We start from the raw sequence: 21,237 nt of genomic DNA, 5'->3' as shown, positions 1-21,237 counted from the left end.
TTTTCTTTTTCAACATTTCCTTAGCTATGTGGGGTCTCTTCTGGTTCTGTACAAATTTTAGGACAGTTTGTTCCAGCACTTTGAAAAATGCCAGTGCAATTTTGATCGGGATGGCACTGAAAGTATAGATTGCTCGGAGCAGTATAAGCATTTTAACAATTCTTATTCTGCATCCATGAGGATGGAATGCTCTTCCATCTCTTTGTGTCTTTTTCAATTTCTTTCAAGAGTGTTCTGTAGTTCCTTGAGTACAGATCCTTTACCTCTTTGGTTAGCTTGATTCCCAGGTATCTTATAGTTCTTGGTGCTATAGTAAATGGAATTGATTCTCTAATTTCCCTATCTATATTTTCATTGTTAGTGTATGAGAAAACAACTGATTTCTGTACATTGATTTTGTATCCTGCAACACAACTGAATTGCTGTACTAGTTCTAGTAGACTGGGAGTGGGGGGTTTTGGATTTTCCGCATAAAGTATCATGTCATCTGCGAAGAGAGAGTTTGAATTCTTCTTTGCCAATTTGAGTATCTTTTCTCTCTTTTTGTCATCTGATTGCTGTTGCTAGGACATCTAGTACTATGTTGAATAAGAGTGGTGAGGGTGGGCATCCTTGTCATGTTCCTGATCTCAAACGGAAGGCTGCCAGCTTTTCCCCATTGAGGAGGATATTTGCTGTGGGTTTTTTTCATAGATTTTATGAAGTTGAGGAATGTTCCCTCTATCCCCATACTTTGAAGCGTTTGCATCAGGAATGGATGCTATAGCTGGTCAAATGCTTTTTCTGCATCAATTGAGAGGACCATGTGGTTCTTCTCTCTTCTCTTACTGATCTGTTCTATCACATTGATTGATTTGCAAATGTTAAATTGCCCTTGCATCCCAGAGATAAATCCCACCTGGGATGGGATGCTGTACTGTTGGATCCTATTAGCTAGGATCTTGTGGAGAATCTTGGCATCCACATCATCAGGGATATTAGTCTGAAATTCTCCTTTTTGGTGGGGTCTTTACCTGGTTTGGGGGCAGGATAAGCTGGCTTCATAGAAAGAGTCTGGAAGCTTTCCTTCTGTTTCTATTTTCTGAAACAGCTTCAGGAGAATAGGTATTATTTCTTCTTTGAATGTTTGGTAGAATTCCCCAGGGAATCTGTCAGGTCCTGGGCTCTTGGGTTTTTTGGGAGGTTTCTGATCACTGCTTCAATCTCATTACTAGATATTGGTCTATTCAGGTTGTCAATTTCTTCCTGATTTAGTATTGGATGTGCATAGGTTTCCAGGAATGCATCCATTTCTTCTAGGTTGCTTAACTCACAGGCATATAACTGTTGATAACAATTTTTTTTAAGATTTTATTTATTTATTTGACAGACAGAGATCGCAAGTAGGCAGAGAGAGAGAAAGACAGAGAGAGTGGAGGCAGCAGTCTCCCTACTGAGCAGAGAGCCCGATGTGGGGCTTGATCCCAGGACCCTGGGATCATGGCCTGAGCTGAAGACAGAGGCTTTAACCCACTGAGCTACCCAGGTGTCCCTTATAATAATTTCTGATGATTGTTTCTACTTCCTTGGCATTAGTTGTAAGCTCTCCCCTTTTATTCATAATTTTATTAACTTGGGTCTTCTCTCTTTTCTTTTGGATTAATTTGGCCACTGGTTTATCGAATTTATTGATTCTTTCAAAGAATCAAGTTCTAGTTTCATTGATGTGTTCTACTGTCTCTAGTTTCTATCTCAATGATCTCTGCTCTAATCTTGATTATCTCCCTTCTTGTGCATGGGATTGGCTTAATCTGTTGTCGGTTTTCCAGTTCTTTAAGATGTAAAGAGAGCTTGTGCATTCTGGACTTTATTTTTTTGATGGAGGCTTGGATGGCTATTTATTTCCCATTTAGGACTGCCTTTGCTGTATCCCATAGGTATTGGACTAAAGTATCTTCATTCTCATTGGTTTAAATGAATTGTTTAAGTTCTTCTTTGATTTCCTGGTTGATCCAAACATTCTTAAGCAGGGTGGTCTTTAGCTTCCAAGTGTTTGAATTCCTTCCAAACTTTTTCTTGTGGTTGAGTTCCATTTTCATTATGGTCTGAGAATATGCAGGGAATAATCTCTGTTTTTTGGTATCGTTTAAGCCCTGATTTGTGACCCAGTATGTGGTCTCTTCTGGGGAAAGTTCTATGTACACTTGAGATGAATGAGTATTCTATCGTTTTAGGGTGGAATTTTCTGTATATATCTATGAGGTCCATCTGGTCCAATGTGTCATTCAAAGCTCTTGTTTATTGATATTCTGCTTGGATGATCTATTACTGAGAGTGGTGTGTTAAGATCCCCTACTATTAATGTATTCATATCAATATGATTTTTTATTTTGGTTAATAGTTGGCTTATGTAGGTGGTTGCTCCCATATTGGGGGCATAAATATTTACAATTGTTAGATCTTCTGGGTGGATTGACCCTTTAAGAATGATGCAGTGTCCTTCTCTATCTCTTGATCCTCTTTACCTTGAAATCTAATTTATCTGATATGAGAATCGCTACCCCAGCTTTCTTTTCAGGCCCGTTGGCATGAAAGATGTTTCTTCATCCCTTCACTTTCAGTCTGGATGTATCTTCAGGTTCCAAATGTGCATATAGACAGGTCCCGTCATTTTATCCAATCTGCAATCTTGTGCCATTTTATGGAAGCAGTTAGGCCATTCACTTTGAGAGTGATTATTTAAGGAAACATTTTTATTGACATCATGTTGCCTATGAAGTCCCTGTTTCTAAGATTGTCTCTGTAAATTTTGGGTCTATTTCACTCTTGGGTTCTTTCTTCTTTTATAGAATCCTCCCTTAATATTTCTTGTAGTGCTGGCTTGGTGGTCACATAATCTTTTAAACCTTGCCAATCTTGGAAGCTGTTTATCTCTCCATCCATTTTGAATGTTAACCTTGCTGGATAAAGTATTCTCGGTTGCATGTTCTTTCATTTAGTGCCCTGAATATATCTTGCCAGCACTTTCTGGCTTGCCAGGTTTCTGTGGACGGGTCTGACATTATTCTGATGGACCTTCCTCTGTACATTAAGAATCTCTTCCCCCTAGCTGCCCTCAGGAGCTCTTGTCTAAAATTATGATTCATGAGTTTCACACTTAAGTGCCTTGAGGTCTTTCTAGATTCATTGATCTTGGTGGGTGTTCTTTCTGCATCTAGGACATGAATGCTTGTTCTGTTCCCCATATTGGGAAAATTTTCATCCAGAATTTGTTCAACTATATCTTCTAGTCTTCTGTCTTTTTCCACCCCCTCAGGGATCCCAATAATTCTGACGTTGGAATGTTTCATGGCATCATTCATTTCCCTAATTCTGTTTTCATGGCTTCTAAGCTGTTTGTTCCATGCCTCCTCCTGATCCTTTTTCTCTATCATTTTGTCCCCTAGATCACTAATTCTATCTTCTCCTTGGTAACCCAGCTGTTAAGAGTATTTAGATTAGATTGGATCTCATTGATAGCATTTTTAACTTCTTCCAGGTCAGCTGTCACTTCCGCCTTTAGAGATCCTACATTGTCATCAATGGTTTTCTCTAACCTAGCCATTGCTTAGATAATTGTTATCCTGAATTCCCTTTCTGACATAGTATTTATGTCCATATCCAATAGTTCTCATCAGGAGGGCACAGTCTCTGAATTTTTCTTCTGTTGGGTGTTCCTCCTCCTAGTCATTTTGGTGAGAGGTGGTTGAGGGGATGTATAGCTGAATATATCAACCACGATTCAGGCAAGGTGCATCCTGGAAAGTTTTGGAGCAATTGGAAGTCACCACCAAAAAGAAAGAAAAAAGATAAAAAGAGAAAGAGAGAGAGAGAAAAAAAAGAGCCCCAAAAGTAAGATTTATAAGGTATACAAACAGAAACAAACAAAAAGTCTGACAAAAGTTAATGACAAGGAAAAAATAGAACCCAGCCAAAATGAACCCCAAGGATGAGATTTATATAACACCAGAACAAAAACGAATACACAGAAACACTGACAGAAGAAGATGGGAGGTGGTTATAAATCTTCGATGTGGGCAGGGAAGGTTATTTTGATTCTTCCTGGGTGTACCTTGATATCTTTGTTAAAAGACTCACCTTCTCAGAGATAAAGGGAGAATAATACTGGTTTATATATAGGGGTAGTATTGATTAGGGAAAGATGATTACCTTGAAGCTTGTAGCTGTATGTATATTAAAAAAAATAGAAAAGAAAAATAAAAACAGGTATATGTATGAGAAAAGTTCAAGTTAAAAGGTTATTATGGAATATGTTGTATTAAACCTCTAGTTGTAATGGTAAGTAGGTTAAAAAAATTAAAAAGAAAAGGAATCATGAGAACAAATAAAAAAAAATTTTATCTATGAAATATACAGGTATTAGGGCAATACCAGGAGCTTAATATATTGTTTTCTGCTGATGTTGGGGCTTTACAGTTTTATGGGGACCCTTTGGTAGTTGTCCTCTCATTCTTTTGGCTTGCCTTCTGGGGGAAGGCACATTGTTTTTCAGTCAGTCTTGCTTGGGTTAAGTCATCCTGTCCCCTATCAAGGGGCTGGGCTCTGTGGAAACCCATTTTTCAGGCTTTTGTTCTATGGAGGTTTTTGTTCTTCAGGGTCTTTTTGCGGTCTTTTTGCTTTTCCGAGGTTTAGTAGAAAGCAAACTGCACCCAGACCTCTGTCTCAGAGAAAAGCCTCAGTCTGCTCCCCTCTGGGTGGTCCAGAACACAGAGACTCCCCTTCTGCAAACTCCACTGAACTGTATGACCTCCCACAGGTGATGCACACACCCAGCCACCGTCTCAGGGGTCGCCTGAAGCACCCGCTTGCCTCTGCACTCCTATACCACTAAAACCATGAGCAATATTGGCCCAGGCAGCCCACTTCTGGTGACTGCCTTTGCCGAGACTGCTGTCTGGGGTCCAGACCTCACAGATGCACAGGTCACAGGAGGCTGCTACCACAGATGGATTGTGCTGGGCTCTCTCATGAGCAGGCTGGGAGTGTTCAGACCCTTGGCCAGGAGCAGAAGGCCAGGGTCCTAAAGAGGGCTGGCTGGCACCCACACCAAGCTCTCTCAGGCATAGGGGGTGGGAGAGTGTACTCACAGCCAGCGGTCATGCAGGGTGTGCAGAGTGCAAAAGGCTGTGGACCTAGCAAGTTGTTGGTGGGTGCCCACACCAGACTCTCTCACATGCAGGCATGAGTGCACCCAGGCCAGCAGTGGTGCAAGCAGCCAAACGCCATGAGCTCAGGGACCAAGGAGGCTCCAACACACTCTCTCCGGCATGGTCACCGGCAGTGGCCATCTTGGGTTTGTGGGCTTAGGCCCATGCCCATGACCACCCAATTCCACCAGTTACCCCTTAGGCTCCTTTGCTCTTTTTGAGTGCCTTCAACCAGACTGCAAAATAACGCTGGCCACCCCCACCACAGGGCACTCTCGTATTGGGGTATTACTTTCCAATGGGTTGCTTCTGGTGGCTCCCTCCCCCTTCTGCTTATCCTCCGGTATCAGTCCACGCATTCCTACTCTGCTTTGCCTCTCCACAAGTGTCTTCTGCCCCTGTAGAGATCCAGAAGTATACACTCCTACATCAGCCGACAGGCTGATTTCACGGGTGTTCAGAGTGTTCTAGTAGATATTTAGCTCACTTTAGGGGACCAGTTGAAACAGGGTCACCTACTTCTCTTCCATCTTGCCCCTCCTCCACCTAATTCCTACTTATTTTAATTACAATGACATCTCCCACTTCTGTGAGACCAGATTTCATGGCTAGCTAATGAAATTACAAAGCGGTTCACCTTTGCTCAGTTTCCAGTTCGTTCATCTTGCGGTGCTTCTGTTCCAGCTCTTCCTCAAGTTCCTCAATACGCTCGTTCTCGCTACCTTCCTGTTGTAAGCGGAGCATCTTATTTTCATGTTGCAGTCGAATAAACACTTCCCTAATGTTGAAGAGCAAAGTCTGTTTTTAAATTTTTTAAATGTACATTTACATTTTTTTACATTCTTAACTTTAAGAGAATTCCTGTTCATGCAGTAGCTGTCATTTAAAAATGCCACCAAGAGAATTCCTGTTCATGCAGCAGCTGTCATTTAAAAATGCCACCAATGCTCCTGAAATTTTTTAAAAGAAAACTACATACACTGTAAGACTGTCTCAACAAACAAGTAATAAATTTTTCAAAGCAAAAGTATTTTATATTATATTATATACCATTAAATATTATGCAAATCCCAAGAGAAACAGGAGTTATTTTACTGGTAACTTAGCTGCTATTCATTATAGCATATCTTCAGAAAACATATACATTAAAAGCAATGGATTTAAGAAATCAGTTTGCTTAATTTTTTTTTAAAGATTCTATTTATTTATCAGATAGAGATCACAAGTAGGCAGAGAGAGAGTGGGGGAAGCAGGCTCCCTGCTGAGCAGAGAGCCTGATGTGGGGCTCAATCGCAGGATTCTGGGATCATGACCTGAGCCGAAGGCAGAGGCTTTAACCCACTGAGCTACCCAGGCACCTCTGCTTAATATTTTTTAAATATATTCTTATGACAGTCATATTACTGTACCTAGGTTTTTTGCTGTCAGAAAACAATTTTTATTAAAAGTTTACAAATACACATTTTCTCTCTCTTTTTTTTTTTTTAAGATTTTATTTATTTATCTGACAGAGAGAGATCACAGTAGACAGAGAGGCAGGCAGAGAGAGAGAGAGGGAAGCAGGTTCCCTGCTGAGCAGAGAGGCCAATGCAGGACTTGATCCCAGGACCCTAAGATCATGACCTGAGCCGAAGGCAGCGGCTTAACCCACTGAGCCACCCAGGCGCCCACAAATACACATTTTCTAAAATGCAAACAAGAGAAATGATATTAAATAAAAAAGTAATGTTCTCCTACCTTCTGCCTCCTTAAATGTAATTTCTTAAAAGCAACTAATTTCAATTAATCTCAATTTGTGTTCTTCTGAATGACAACATCATGACTTTAAAATACAGGCTCATATTATGGCTTTTTTTTCATACAGCTATTTTTAAAGTGATATTAATATCACTGGGTATTAATGACTTTTAAAAAGTTGCTCTCCGGTCCAGCATGTAAAGAGCTCTGTCTTAACAACAAAAAATCTAACAGAATGAAAATTAACATATTTGCAAACTGTATCCTGAGTGAAAGCAGTCACAAAAGGCCACCTATTGTAGGACTCACATATGTTAAATTCCATAACAGAGTTGATTCTCCGCTGCCTGCTGCTGGAGCCTGAGGGGAGGCAGGACTGAGGAATGACCGACTACTCAGAGGCACAGGGTATCTTTTGGGGGAAATGGAATGTTCTCTAATTAGATGGCTGCACAACTCCATGACTATGCTAAATACCACTGAGCCATGCGGTTTTAAATGGGTGAACTGAATCTCAATAAATCTGCTTAAGGAAAGAGTAGAGTCTGAAGTAGTAAATAAAACTGTTACCACAAAAAGGAAAGGAAAACCATAAAAAATACCAGATTAGTCAAATAGCTAGAAGCAAACATAGCAGTAAAATACCACGATAAAAGTTGGTTAAGAGATTCTAAAATTTGTATTTTATTTAACTTCAGCGTAATCCTTTTGCCATTATTAACAGCTCTTCTCTTATTTGTTTCACCCAGGTGGATTTGATGCCAGGTAGAAGGTTTTCCATTGAGTTTAGAGGTAGGAAAAGAAGTTCAACACATAAAAGTCATATTATAAAAACTAGAACATTTTATTCATGTAGTTTGTGGAATTTTACTTCTAATAAATTCTAAAACTACTGTAGTAGCAGTAACAATCTAAGAAGTTCAAGTAGATGAGACAAAGTAATTTTGAACTCCATGACTAATAAAATGGAATATCCTGAAGGCTAATAATTTTTTTAAAGAAGAAATATTTCTAATATTAAGTATAGATTATTAATCAATAAAAATAAATTTACCTATATTCCACTGGCATAATCTCAGCAGCAAGATTCTCATAACTTTTTGTAGCAGAGGCATCTAAACAACAACAACAAATGATTAACATTTCAGTATTTCTACCGTTAAAAAAAACTTTTCTAAATCCAGCAAAATTCACCTGTTTGGTTTAGGTGATCTTGTTGTACTTGTGAACATCGAAGTTCTTCATTTGTTTCTTTCAGAGTATCACGTTGCTCTATTAGTCTCTAAAAAAGAATTGTTTATATGAGTGAAATATTTAATTCTGCCCACCAGAAATGTACTTTATGCTTATAATAATTTATCTTAATTTCATAATTGTTGCTTAGTTACTTAAAAGGGACAATCTTTTTGTTTTCGTGCTAAGAGATAATCTTCTCTTACATAAATCCCATAATCCTTATACAACATAAATCTTGTGATTTCCCCACTAGATAATTTATTTGAACCAAACTGATATAATTACACAATGGAGTATAAATGTGCAACAGCAGAGTTTAAAAAAAAAAAAAAGCATGGATTTTAGAGGCAAATAGATCACAGCTTGAACTCCAGTTTCATTATTTACTAGTTATTATATCACCTACAGTGAGTTATTTGACTTTTTGGCTTTAGTATCCACATTACCAAAATGGAAATGTAGATACATAACCCTTGCAGAAGTGTCTTGAGTAATGAGTGAGGTAAAGTTAGTGGTTACTTGAAGAACTGTGATCTTCATGATGGGTATTAAGGAAGGCACGGATTGGATGGAGCACTGCATGTTATACGCAAACAATGCATCATAGAACACTCCATCAAAAACCAGTGATGTACTATATGGTGACTAACATAACACAATAAATCAAACCAACAAAAAAGAACTGAGGAGCCGGTACTGATACACTGTTATTAACTAAGGGACATCAGGGTTCCCTCTATTTTACTTTTATGGGTTCTGACAAATGTATAATGTATCCATCATTACAGTATCATGGCCAATTGATTTTCAACAAAGGTATTAAGACAGTAATAGGGAAAGAATAATCTTGTCAACAAATAGTTCTGGGACAACTGAATAGCCACACACAAAAGAATGAAGTTTGATGCCTATCTTACATTATTTACAAAAATTAATTCAAAATTGTTCACAGAAACTGTACAATTAAAAACAAACATAAACACAATCTTTATAACCTCATTATTACTCCGTGACTTCACAGAAATACAGCCAAAAAAGCAAAAACAAGGACAGAAAAAAACAGGTAACTGATTTCATCAAATGAAATTGTATATAGCACCACCAAAAAAATGAGAACCCACAGAATAAAAGAACATATTTTCAAATCGAATATTTGGGAAGGAACTTATATCCAGAACCTATAAGGAGCTCTTACAATTCAATAAAAAAGCAAATAACCTAGATAAAACATGAGTAAGGGTTTTGAAGACATACAAATGGCCAATAAGTACATGAAAAGATGCTCGACATCATTAGTCATTAGGGAAATACAAGTCAAAACCACAATAAGATACCACTTCATACTCACTAGGATAGCTAAAATTAAAAGTCTGATAAGTGTTGGCAAGGATATGCAGAAATTAAAAACCTTTAGAAATTGCTGAGAATTAAAAATGGTTCATCTACTTTAGAAAACAGCATGGTAGCTCCTTGAGAGGTTAAACATAGTTACCATATGACCAGCAGTACCATGCCTAGGTATGTACTCAAATGAAAATACATGTCTACATAAACATTTGTAAATAAATGTTCATAGCCACATTATTTGTTTAATAGCCCAAATGTCCATAAAATGATGAGTGGATAAATAAAATGTGGTATGTCTATAGAATGGAGTATCATTCAGCATTAAAACAAAGTACTGATTCATGCTATGACATGGATGAACTTTGAAAGCATTAAAACTATGTGAAGGCATCTAGTCACAAAACTGACACCGTGTAGGATGACATATTCTGGACAGACTGGCCAAATCTTCAGAGACAGAAAGTAGATTAATGGTTTCAAAGGCTGAGGGGAGGAGAGCCAGAATGTAGGGCGCTGCCAGTACACACACTAACGAGGTGATGACAGTGCTCTAAAATGTGCCTGTGGTGAGGGCTGCACAACAGGGAATACACTAACAACCACTGAATCGTGCACTTCAAGTGGGTGAAATTTATGGTATATAAATTATATCTCAATAAAGCCACTAAAAAATAAAATCTGTGGCCCTTGCTCTCGAGAAGCCGATGGTCTAGAATGGGAAAACATGCAATGAGACATATGGCCTTGCCTCTGTGACTTCATCTTCCCTCATGAAGGAATAACAACACTGCACAGTAAATTTCTACTACTTTCTTCTACAGCAACACTTGGATTGGGAGTAAGACAGAAGATTTGATTTACATGACTTCCATTCTTAGAACAGCAAGGATAATATTAAACACTAAAAGAGAAGACAGACATATTACGCATCAACTATATTCATGTGTACCTCTTTTTCCTTAAGTAAAGCTTCATGTTTTTCTTCAAGCCGCTTCATTTCAAATGCTAGTGTATCTGCCCTTTTGGATTCAGAGGAAAGTTTATTGTGAAGATCTTGAACCTTTTGTCAGAAACAAAAGTAGATAACAAAAATATATAATATTAATAGTTTTTAGAGTTTAATAAATGAGAAACTGATTGGAAATAAAATCTATAATAAGTAATCCTAAATAGTTGTAGAAATAGCATGTAAATAAGAGCCTAAATTTTAAAATACCCAAATAATAATTTAGTAAAAAAAAAAATCAGTCTTCTATTCCAATGTTTCTCCAGGTTGCCAGATAAATAGAAAAACAGAGTATCACCAGTTATAGCTCCATTCTCCAGGCAAACTACTGGTTACCAGAAATGTTAATAAGCAATAAAATATTATTTTATATATAAAATATATATAAAATTATTTTATATATATATATTTTATATATAAGCTCAGAAGACAGTAAAAAGGGAAAGACCTAGATAACTTAAATTCAATTATCAACCCTGGAATTAAAATTACAGGTAGAAGAAATCTATCATAAGTTCATAGCCAGCTATAGGCAATGTTTCTTCAAATCTCTATCATTCTGAAAGTATCAAAAGGAATCAAAAGAAAGCTGAGCTCTTTTGATTTTATTAAAAAAATTAAGATATTTTCTGGGGCACCTGGGCGGCTCAGTCGTTGGGTGTCTGCCTTCGGCTCAGGTCATGCATGATTCCAGAGTCCTGGGTTCAAGCCCCGCATTGGGTTCAGTGGGAAGCCTGCTTCTCCCTCTCCCACTCCCCCTGCTTGTGGTCCCTCTCTCGCTGTGTCTCTGTCGAATAAATAAAATCTTTTAAAAAAAATTAAGATATTTTCTTACCTGCCTCTTGTATGTTTCTAACTGTGTACGTGCTGCATTTGCCTTCTTCAATTCTTCTTCTAAGCTGACTGTATTATGCATATACATCATGTTTGTTTCTTGTAAAGTTTTCACCTGCTTGCGAAGGTCGTTCAGATCTTGTAGTTTCTGACGATATATCTCGACTGTTGACTCTAGTTTATTTGCTTTATCAGAGGTGGCCCTACAATAATAAAGACTGCACATTACTGGGTAAGAACCAGTAAATGCATAAAGAAATTTTATTCTATCTGTAAAATTAGTCAACCAGATAATCAATTGGCTGAAACAAGGAAAAAAAAGAAATGAAGAAAGAAAGAAAATGAAAAAGACAGACAAAAGAAATAAACTTTGTGGGAGCTTTGGAAAAAGACTAAAATCCATCATTGAACCTTCTTGTTGCAAAGGTATCAAAACAAAAATGTCTTGAATTTGGCATACTAAATTATCAAACTATTTCATACAGCACAATGTGTAAAAAAGAATGGTTTTACAAATTCAACTGAACAATTCTAGGCTCCTCTGTAGCTTATAGGCCAATTTTGCTTTGTGTCTAGCATTTAGTAAGTATTTGATATATTTAGGATGTTGACTCAACTTACAATTTGTCTGACAAAGCACTTTGCTTTAGAATTGTATCTACCTGACCAACTAGGCTAGAGCAAAAGTAAATACATAAACCAAATCACTTTCCATCACATGCAAGTTCAAACAAATGGGTATAAATATTTTTATATCAAATGGACAGAAAAACTGTGCAACAAAATGGCCCATTAAGAAAATTTAACAGAAAATATAACGAGTATATAGATAGTCTATTTACTTGATTAACATTCCATAGGCAAAAGCCAAATAAAAATTTTATATACTGTCAAAGAGAATAAGAGAACCTTGGGATAACCCTGAAATAAATATTAAGATACTTACCTATACCTATTTTATATCAAATGCCAAAACATGGATTGAGAATGCTTTCCCTTATGTAAAAAGTTCACAAGATACACTAATGAGTACAAGGAGGTCAAGCTAAATGTATCTAAAGGTGATTCCCAGCTTACACAGTTTTAAGAAAAAGGTATCATTTGGGGTTTATGAATTTTAACATGAAATTGTGCTACCACGGGTGGCTCAGTTGGTTGGGTGTGTTTGACTCTCGATTTTGGCTCGGGTCATGATCTCAGGATTGTGAGAATGGACCCCATGTCTGGGTCTGCGCTAAGAGTGGAGCCTACTTGGGATTCTCTCTCTCCCTTTCCCTCTACTCCTGCCATCCCCTCATCCTCCCTCTCTTAAAAAAAAAATTGTGCTAAAAGAAATGAATATTATCCTTAAACTGAAATTATCATCAACAAACATAAAATAAGTAAAGACTAAGAGCCTGGATAAAAACTGACCAGTACTTGATACACAGGAATCACCCTAAGAATCCCTGATTAGACTGTGGAATACCAAAATGACTAAAGAATAACTTAGAAGTGACATCATTATATTTAGACACGCCATACCTAAGAACATCTATTTCATCTTTCAGGGCTCTTGTTTCTTCAGCAAGACTAGTCAGTTCATCATTCCTATGCTGAAATTCAATTAGTTGCTTTTCAAGTTCTTCACAGTGAACACGGTAATCATCCTTTGCAGCTTCAAGCCTTGAGTAAAGAAAACAAGTACTTATAATGTGATTTTCATCACTTGTTTTCTTACTGAGACATGTGCTTAGCAAGGCATACTTAAAAAAAAATTTTTTTTGTTTTAATTCCACACTCAACACAGAAAGGCTAAGGATTAAGACACTTTCAGCTCCTGGATTTGAAACTGGCTGAGAATAAACTTATTCTGAATTTTTATTTTCACTTCTGAAACACTGTGCTTCATTATCTCTAACTCTAGTAAGAGTTTTAATATCTCATAAGATAAAGAGAAAATATATAGATATTTATTAAAATTACTCAAAAATATATATCACATGAGAAGTGGTAAAATAGTAACTCTAAGTAGACTATAATAAATTAAGGATAAATACTTAAACTCTATAGCAACAACAAAAAGTAAAAAGACAATATAGTGAATAAAGGCAAATATTTAAACAAGTATTTAATTTACCCAATGAAATGCAGAAAAGAAAAACAAAAGGATATGACAAATGAAAAACAGCAAACTGACAGACCTAAATATAACTGTAACAAAAATTACATAAAAGGGAAACAGACTGCACACCGATTAAAAAGGCAGAAAGCATCAGACTAGATAACAAAGCAAGGCTCAAATATATGCTAATAACAAGAGATGGTTTAAATATAAAGGCACAGATAGACTAAAAAGATTTAAAAAAAAAAAACACCATGCAAACAGTAAGCAAAAGAAACTGGGGTGGTTATGTTGGCATCAAACAAAATAAATTTTTAGAGTATTATTAAAGTATTTAATTAATTTTTAGAGTATTATTAAAGATAGAGATATTTCTCTATAAAAGGGTCAAAACATTAGAAAGCCATATCATAAAAGGGTCAAATCATAAGAAAGCCATATCATAAATGTGTATATGCCTAAACATAGCTTTAAAATACATGAAGCAAAAACTGACATATAAATATAAAAGGGTCAAATCATTAGAAAGCCATATCATAAATGTGTATATGCCTAAATATAGCTTTAAAATACATGAAGCAAAAACTGACAGAATCAAAGGTGGAAATCCACAAACCCACAATCATTCTTTAATACCAGTCTCCAATAAATGACAGAAACAAAAATATCAGTAAAAATACAGAAGAGCTCTGAACAACACTATTAACCAACTTGATTTGACACATATAGAACATGTCAATCAAAAACGACAGAATACACATCCTCTGCAAGTTCAGATGGAACAGTCATCACAACATGCCGAGCAATAAAATAATATTAATAAGTATCTAAAGACCAAAATCTTGTGAAATATGTTCTCTAAACATAAGAGACTTAAATTTGAAATTAGCCCACAATAAGAAGTCTAGAAAAGCCTTCAATACTTGGAAATAAAACAACACACTTCTAAATAACACACAAGTCAAGGAAGTTATCACAAAGGAAATTAGAAAATATTTGAGAATGAGTAACAACAGAGAGACAGGCAGTCAAACTTTGGGGACCCAGCTAAACCAGTGCTTAGAGGAAAATTTACAGTTTTAAAGGCTTATATTAGAAATGAAGAAAGGCTTGAAATCAATCATCCAAGTTTCAACCTTAAGAGTCCAGGAAAAGAACAGCAAATTAAATTCAAAGTAAGTAAATAGAAAGAACAGAGATCTAAAAGTAGTAATATGGAAAGCTAATAAAGTATTTGAAAATATTAATAAAATTGATGAAACCCTAGTAAGAATGACCAAGAAAAATGAGAAAAAACACAAAATTACCGATATCAGTAATGAAAAAGTGAATATCAATATAGCTCCACAGTCATTAAAAGGACGATAAGAGAATATTATGAACAACTATATGCCAATAAATTCAACAACTTAAATGAAATAAACATATGCCTTGAAAAGCACAACTTATCAAACTGACATAAATGGAACAGAAAACCTGAGAAGCCCTATGACTACTAACAAAACTGTATTTGTCATTAAAAGCCCTTTCACAAAACTATAGGTCGATTGCTTTATTGATAAATTCTACCAAATATTTAAGGAAGAAATATTATTATTCTTACATAAACTCTTTCAGAAAATAGAGGAGGAGAGAACACTTCCCAATTATTCTATGAGACTAGAAGAACTCTGACAATAAAACCTGAAAAAGATATTACAAGAGAAAAAAAGTTATAGACCAATATCTATATGAAGATAATCAAAATATTTTTCTACATATCAGCAAACCAAATCCAGTCATATATATGCAAAATAAGTATGACCAAACTGATCTAACCATGAAATATAAGATTGTTCAACATTCAAAAAATTAAACGATCATAATAAAAGAATGAAAAAGAAAAACTACACTGTCATTTCAAGATGTAGAAAAATCATGTCAAAAATCATACCAAAAATGATAAAAACTCTCAGCAGCCAGATATAAAGGGGGAACTCCTCCAAAATGATAAAAAGCACATTAGAAAACTCTACAGTGAGTATTATACTTGATGGTACTTAACTGAGTGTCTTCCCCCTAAGACCTGGAACAAAGTAAGATGTCTGTTCTTGCTAAATTAAGGAAAAACAAATAGAGGGCAGAAATTATAAAAGGAAGATGTAAAGCTCTGTTAATAGATGAGATGACTGAGGATGCCTTAGATTTTCTATACAAACAAATTAATAGAATCAATAAGTGGACTAAGAAACTTTATAAGACATAAAAGTTTCAAAATAAAAGATCAATTTCAATATATAAAAAAATCACTTGTACATACTTGCAGCCACTTTTCAGAATAACTTAAATTGTATATGTAATAGCATCTACTAGGGAATAAATTTAATAAAACACATACAAGACTTCTCCACTGGAAACAACACAACACTGCCGAGACAAATTAAAGATTTAAATAAATGAAGATACCATATTCATAGAAATTCTCAATATAGTTATCAATTTTATACAACCTAAATCATAATCACAAAAGGTTTTTTAAATAGAAACTGACTAGCTCTCAATTTTAAATGAAAATACAAAAGACTTAGAATAGCCAAAACAAATTTTGAAAAGAAAGAACAAAGTTGGAATACTTATACTACCTGATTTTAACTTATTCTAGAGCTAAAGTAATCAAGACCATACCACATAGGTATAAAGACAAACAGATAAAGGAAAAAGAATTAAGAAGTCCAAAAAATGACCCAAATTTTATGGTTATATCATTTTTCACAAAGGTACAAAGCAATGTGGAGTAAAACTAAAATTCTTTTGAATGATGATACTGTAACAACTAAATACCCATATGGAAAATAAAAATAAAGTTTGACTGTACACTATTTTTATAAAAAAAAAAATCAATTCGAGATGGACCATAGACTTACATGTAAAAGACAACACCATAGACACATGTAAAAGACAACACTGTGAAGGTTCTAGAAGAGAACAGTAGAGAGTATCTTCATGGCACGGAAGTAGACAAAGATTTCTTGGGCAGTATACAAAAACACTAATATTAAAAATATCGATAAAATAGACTTCATCTAAGAACTTCTACTCATTGAAAGTCACCATTTAAAAAATGCAAAGGCAAGCCACAGAATGAGTGGGAAAAAAAATATTACTACACACATATTTGACAAAGGACTTGCATCCAGATTTTTAAAAATTCCTACAACTAAATGATATTGACAAATAACCCAATTTAAAAACAGGTCAACAGTATGAAGAGACAACTCACCAAGTAAGATTAAGATATATATATATATATATATATATATATATATAATCTTTAAATATATATATATTTAAAGATTTTATTTATTTATTTGACAGACAGAGATCACAAGTAGGCAAAGAGGCAGGAGAGAGAGAGGAGGAAGCAGGCTCCCCGCTGAGCAGAGAGCCCAATGGGGCTTGATCCCAAGACCCTGGGATCATGACCCGAGCTGAAGGCAGAGGCTTTAACCCACTGAGTCATCAGGCACCCCATAAGATACATTTCTAGCAAGATATATTTCTAGTAAGATATATATATATATATATATATATATATATATATATATATAGCAAGATATATTTCTAGTAAGATATATATTTCTAGATATATTTTTAGTAAGCACAGGAACAGGGGCTTATCACATCACTGGTTATCAGGAAAATGCCAATTAAAGCCCTAAGGAGATACTCTTACTGAACTATTTAGTTAAAAAGATAAGAATTATGCTATGCAGGCAGAACAAGAGCAGACTCTGCTCATGGAAGGATAAAATGTTATGACCATGGTGGACAATGGTTAGGCAGTGTCTTTTAAATTAAACATAGAACTACTATATAACTCTGCAATACCACTATATATTTACTAATGAGAAATAAAAAAAAAATGTCTACAAAATTCTTATATTACCATGTTCAGTCTAGTTTTACTTAAACCTGGAAACCCAAATGCCCATCATCTAAAGGAAAATGGGTAACTAAAAAGTGTGTATGGGGCGCCTGGGTGGCTCAGTGGGTTAAGCCTCTGCCTTTGGCTCAGGTCATGGTATCAGGGCCCTGGGATAGAGCCCCGCATGGGGCTCTCTGCTCAGCAGAGAGCCTGCTTCCCCCACCCCACCCGCCTGCCTCTCTGCCTACTTGTAATCTCTCTGTCAGATAAATAAATAAAATCTTTTAAAAAAAATAAATTTAAAAAAAAGTGTGTATAATGTGGAATAATTCCAAATATTTGAATACAACTCAGGCATAAAAAATAATGAATTACAGATACATTCAAAACATAGATGAAGGCTCACAAACATGCTGAGCAACGGAAGCCAGTCACCAAGGAGTTCATACTGCATGATTCAGTTAATGTTAACATTCTATACCAGAGAAAACTCATCTATGGTAAAAAATAATCACAAGAATACTTAGCCTTTGGGAGGTGGGTGTCAACTGAGAAAAAGCATAAAGGAACTTTCATCTCTAATACATAAATCTTACCTTGCAAAAGAACTGTAAACATACTGAAGTCTTATTAATAGTTTGCTTAAGACAAAGATAAGGTTAGCTATTCTTAAATTACTTTCTATGTGCTTTGGAATTGAGTATATGAGTACATATATTGAGGAAAATGGGAGCCAGGTTTCCCATCACTGGAGAAGGAGTTTCCAGTATGGAAATGGAGAAGATCAGAATAAACCATGAAAACACAGAATTGAAATGAAGGATATCAAAATGAGATCACTGTTCACTGTTCACAGTGAGAGACATAAAAACCAATGCAGACATGTGTCCATATAAGCATATGAACACAAGCCGGTGTAAATGTGAACATAGGCAAGCATACTTCTTAGCTCTGTACACTAAAGGGGCCTCCAAGCAATGACAGAAAAACTCATGTGGAGCACTGGATCTTTGTTTCTAAATAACACCGTCCATAAAAGGAATTAGAGATCCTTAAAGAAACGGCTGACTGCAGGGTAGGGAAAGGTAGTCTAGAATATTTTGTTGCACCCGAAAGTAAGAAAGTGCTCGAAGGACAGTAACCAGTGAAAGGCCACAGGGGCCAACTCAAAGGGCTCCCAGTGGTCAAATCTGGGACAATTTCACAATTAAATTAATGATGATACTACGGATTTATAGATCATTAAGAATCCACTAATAAATGCAGTGCATGATCCTGGATTTGATTCTGAACCAGGAAAAAAAAAAGTCATAAAAGACAATGAGACAACTAATGGAATTTAAATATGATCTGTGGATTAAATAATAATATTGTATCAATGACAGATTCCCTAATTTTAATCACTATACTATGGTTTAGAAGGGAGTTCTTTTTGTTTTAGGAAATACATGCTAAAGCATATAGGGATAAAAAAGGTGCATGGCTCCAACTTACTCTCAAGTGGTGCAGAAAAAAATACGCAAATCCCTAAGAATATGCAGTGTGATAGCGAATGGGGAAAAAATGCAAAACACTTGTGGAATCTGAATAAAAGGAATAAAGGAGTTCTTTGCACCATTGTTGCAAATGTTTTTGTGTTTAAGTTTGATATTACAATAAAAGAAGGAAAAAAAAGTCATAGAGTGCAATTAGAGTGCCTATTCTCAAGGCCTTATAGCTCCAGGCTCAGCAGCAAGCACACAAGAGACAATGTTTATTAAAGGCAAGATGTGTAACACCTTTTTTTTTTTTTTTCCAAAGAAGAAACATAAAAGTTCAAAGAGCATTTTTTTAGCTTAAGATTTCCGTTTTTTCCATTTATTATCAAGTTCCCTTTCATCCAGAAGAAACACCCCATTCTCTCCAGGCCTCAGCAGTCACTCCCTTTAACTCCTATTGCATTTGCACATGGCCTTCATTTGGCCCTTATTACATAAAGTTATTTTGAATTGTTTTTTGATTTTATAGACATATCCCACTTGCCTACCTAGCTTGCAAGCCCTGTGAAGGCAGGAACCACCTGTACCATTAGGTATTTTCAGAGCTGGATTAGTGTCCTAAGCATGCTATAAAGCTCCAGGATGCTACAGCATACTGTAAAATGCTTAATAAGTAGTTGTTGATAGGATTTTACACCTCTAGTTTAACAGAACTCTGTGGAAGGATTTTTATTAAAAATGCTACCTGAAGTTTTCTTCCTGTAATTGTTCTAGCTGTAACTGTGCATGAAAATACTTTTTTGCAACCATTGTATTTGGATCATCAAAAGAGCCATCCAACTGGTCAAGTTTTTCATTCATCATCTCATTTTCAGAAACTAATGAATTCTTTTCATCTTGAAGTGCAGTCACCTAAAAAATAAATAAACAAACAGAAGAATCAATACCAAAAATCCTTGGAGTCCAGAGTTCACATTATAATTGTGACTAAACCATTAAATTAGTTTGGTCAATCAGACTAGATAATTTTTAAGGATCCTTCCAAATCTGGAATTCTGGGTATAAGAGGTTTGAGTCAAACAAAAAAGAATCAAAATAATTGATTTTTATTACTTTATTAATATATTTATTAATTTATTATTAACTAATACAGAGAAAACAGAGTTAATTCATATAAGGAGAATATTTTCAAAATTATGTGCTTGCCTAGTTTTGGGAAGAATATCATTCTAAGTCTCTAAAATTATGTACCGATAAACTTCAAAAAATTAATTTGTTCCCATTTTAGTTATAAGTTTGTTATTAGGATGTTGATACCTTCTAAGCCAAAATACACATGTTTATGCATAAAGTTAGTTTAGGTTCATAGTAGAAAATTATCAGTTACATACCATGCCTTCAGGGACAAGCACATTATTTCATTAATGAATCAATAACAAAAAGCTGAATTAAACCATTTGCATACTAAGACTATTTGCTTACATTTTAAAATGGATAAAAATATGTAATTTTAGAACCACATCAATATCAGTACCTGATTCGCTGTTATTTTACTTACATTTTTATGCAACTCCTTTTTCTTTTCCATTTAAAAATGTCTTTAAAAATTTATTGGTAGACTGTAACCCTTTAGAAGACCAATTTATATATGATTTAATTACAATCTGTTTGAAAAAAATGAAACTTTGACCTCTTATGACTTTCAACATATTACTATATAGTCTTGTGGTTATTCTCTTTTCAATAGGTATAATTAAATCAACCCAGTTATGTGAATGAGACTATATACTGACACAGACAACTGGTAATAGAAAATTAAAGTCAAATGATGCCTTTTTAAAAAAAAATTTAATTTTCAGAGTCCATAGTCTCTCATGGTTCACCTCCCCTTCCAATTTCCCCCAACTCCCTTCTCCTCTCTAACTCCCCATGTCCTCCATGCTATTTATTATGCTCCACAAATAAGTGAAACCATATGATAATTGACTCTCTCTGCTTGACTTATTTCACTCAGCATAATCTCTTCCAGTCCCGTCCATGTTGCTACAAAAGTTGGATATTCGTACTTTCTGATGGAGGCATAATACTCCATAGTGTATATGGACCACATCTTCCTTATCCATTTGTCCATTGAAGGGCATCTTGGTTCTTTCCACAGTTTGATGACCATGGCCACTGCTGCTATAAACAATGGGGTACAGATGGCCCTTCTTTTTACAATATCTGTATCTTTGGGGTAAATACCCTGCAATTGCAGGGTCATAGGGAAGTTCTCTGAAAAATAATCTGAGGAGTCTGAAGTGGTGGGGGGTGGGAGGTTGGGGTACCAGGTGGTAGGTATTATAGAGGGCATGGATTACATGGAGCACTGAGTGTGGTGAAAAAAAAATGAATACTGTTATGCT

At 35.4% G+C, this 21,237-nt stretch overlaps 1 protein-coding gene across 3 annotated transcripts in view; it reads right to left on the bottom strand.

Moving 5' to 3' along the window:
- Positions 1–21,237, bottom strand: part of HOOK1 (hook microtubule tethering protein 1) — a 70,721-nt gene that overhangs the window by 15,206 nt on the left and 34,278 nt on the right. For all 3 annotated transcript variants that reach the window (XM_082687704.1, XM_082687706.1, XM_082687705.1), the window contains 7 exons: positions 19,578–19,744; positions 12,871–13,011; positions 11,348–11,549; positions 10,456–10,566; positions 8,118–8,205; positions 7,978–8,038; positions 5,824–5,964 (listed from right to left, as the gene is read on the bottom strand). In XM_082687704.1, the coding sequence (XP_082543830.1) occupies positions 5,824–5,964; positions 7,978–8,038; positions 8,118–8,205; positions 10,456–10,566; positions 11,348–11,549; positions 12,871–13,011; positions 19,578–19,744 (911 nt within the window). The remainder of the gene's footprint in view (positions 1–5,823; positions 5,965–7,977; positions 8,039–8,117; positions 8,206–10,455; positions 10,567–11,347; positions 11,550–12,870; positions 13,012–19,577; positions 19,745–21,237) is intronic.

The sequence above is a fragment of the Mustela nivalis genome (assembly GCF_964662115.1).
Source record: "Mustela nivalis genome assembly, chromosome: 10".
NCBI classification, from domain to species: domain Eukaryota; kingdom Metazoa; phylum Chordata; class Mammalia; order Carnivora; family Mustelidae; genus Mustela; species Mustela nivalis.
This window is presented reverse-complemented; position numbering and strand designations above follow the sequence as displayed.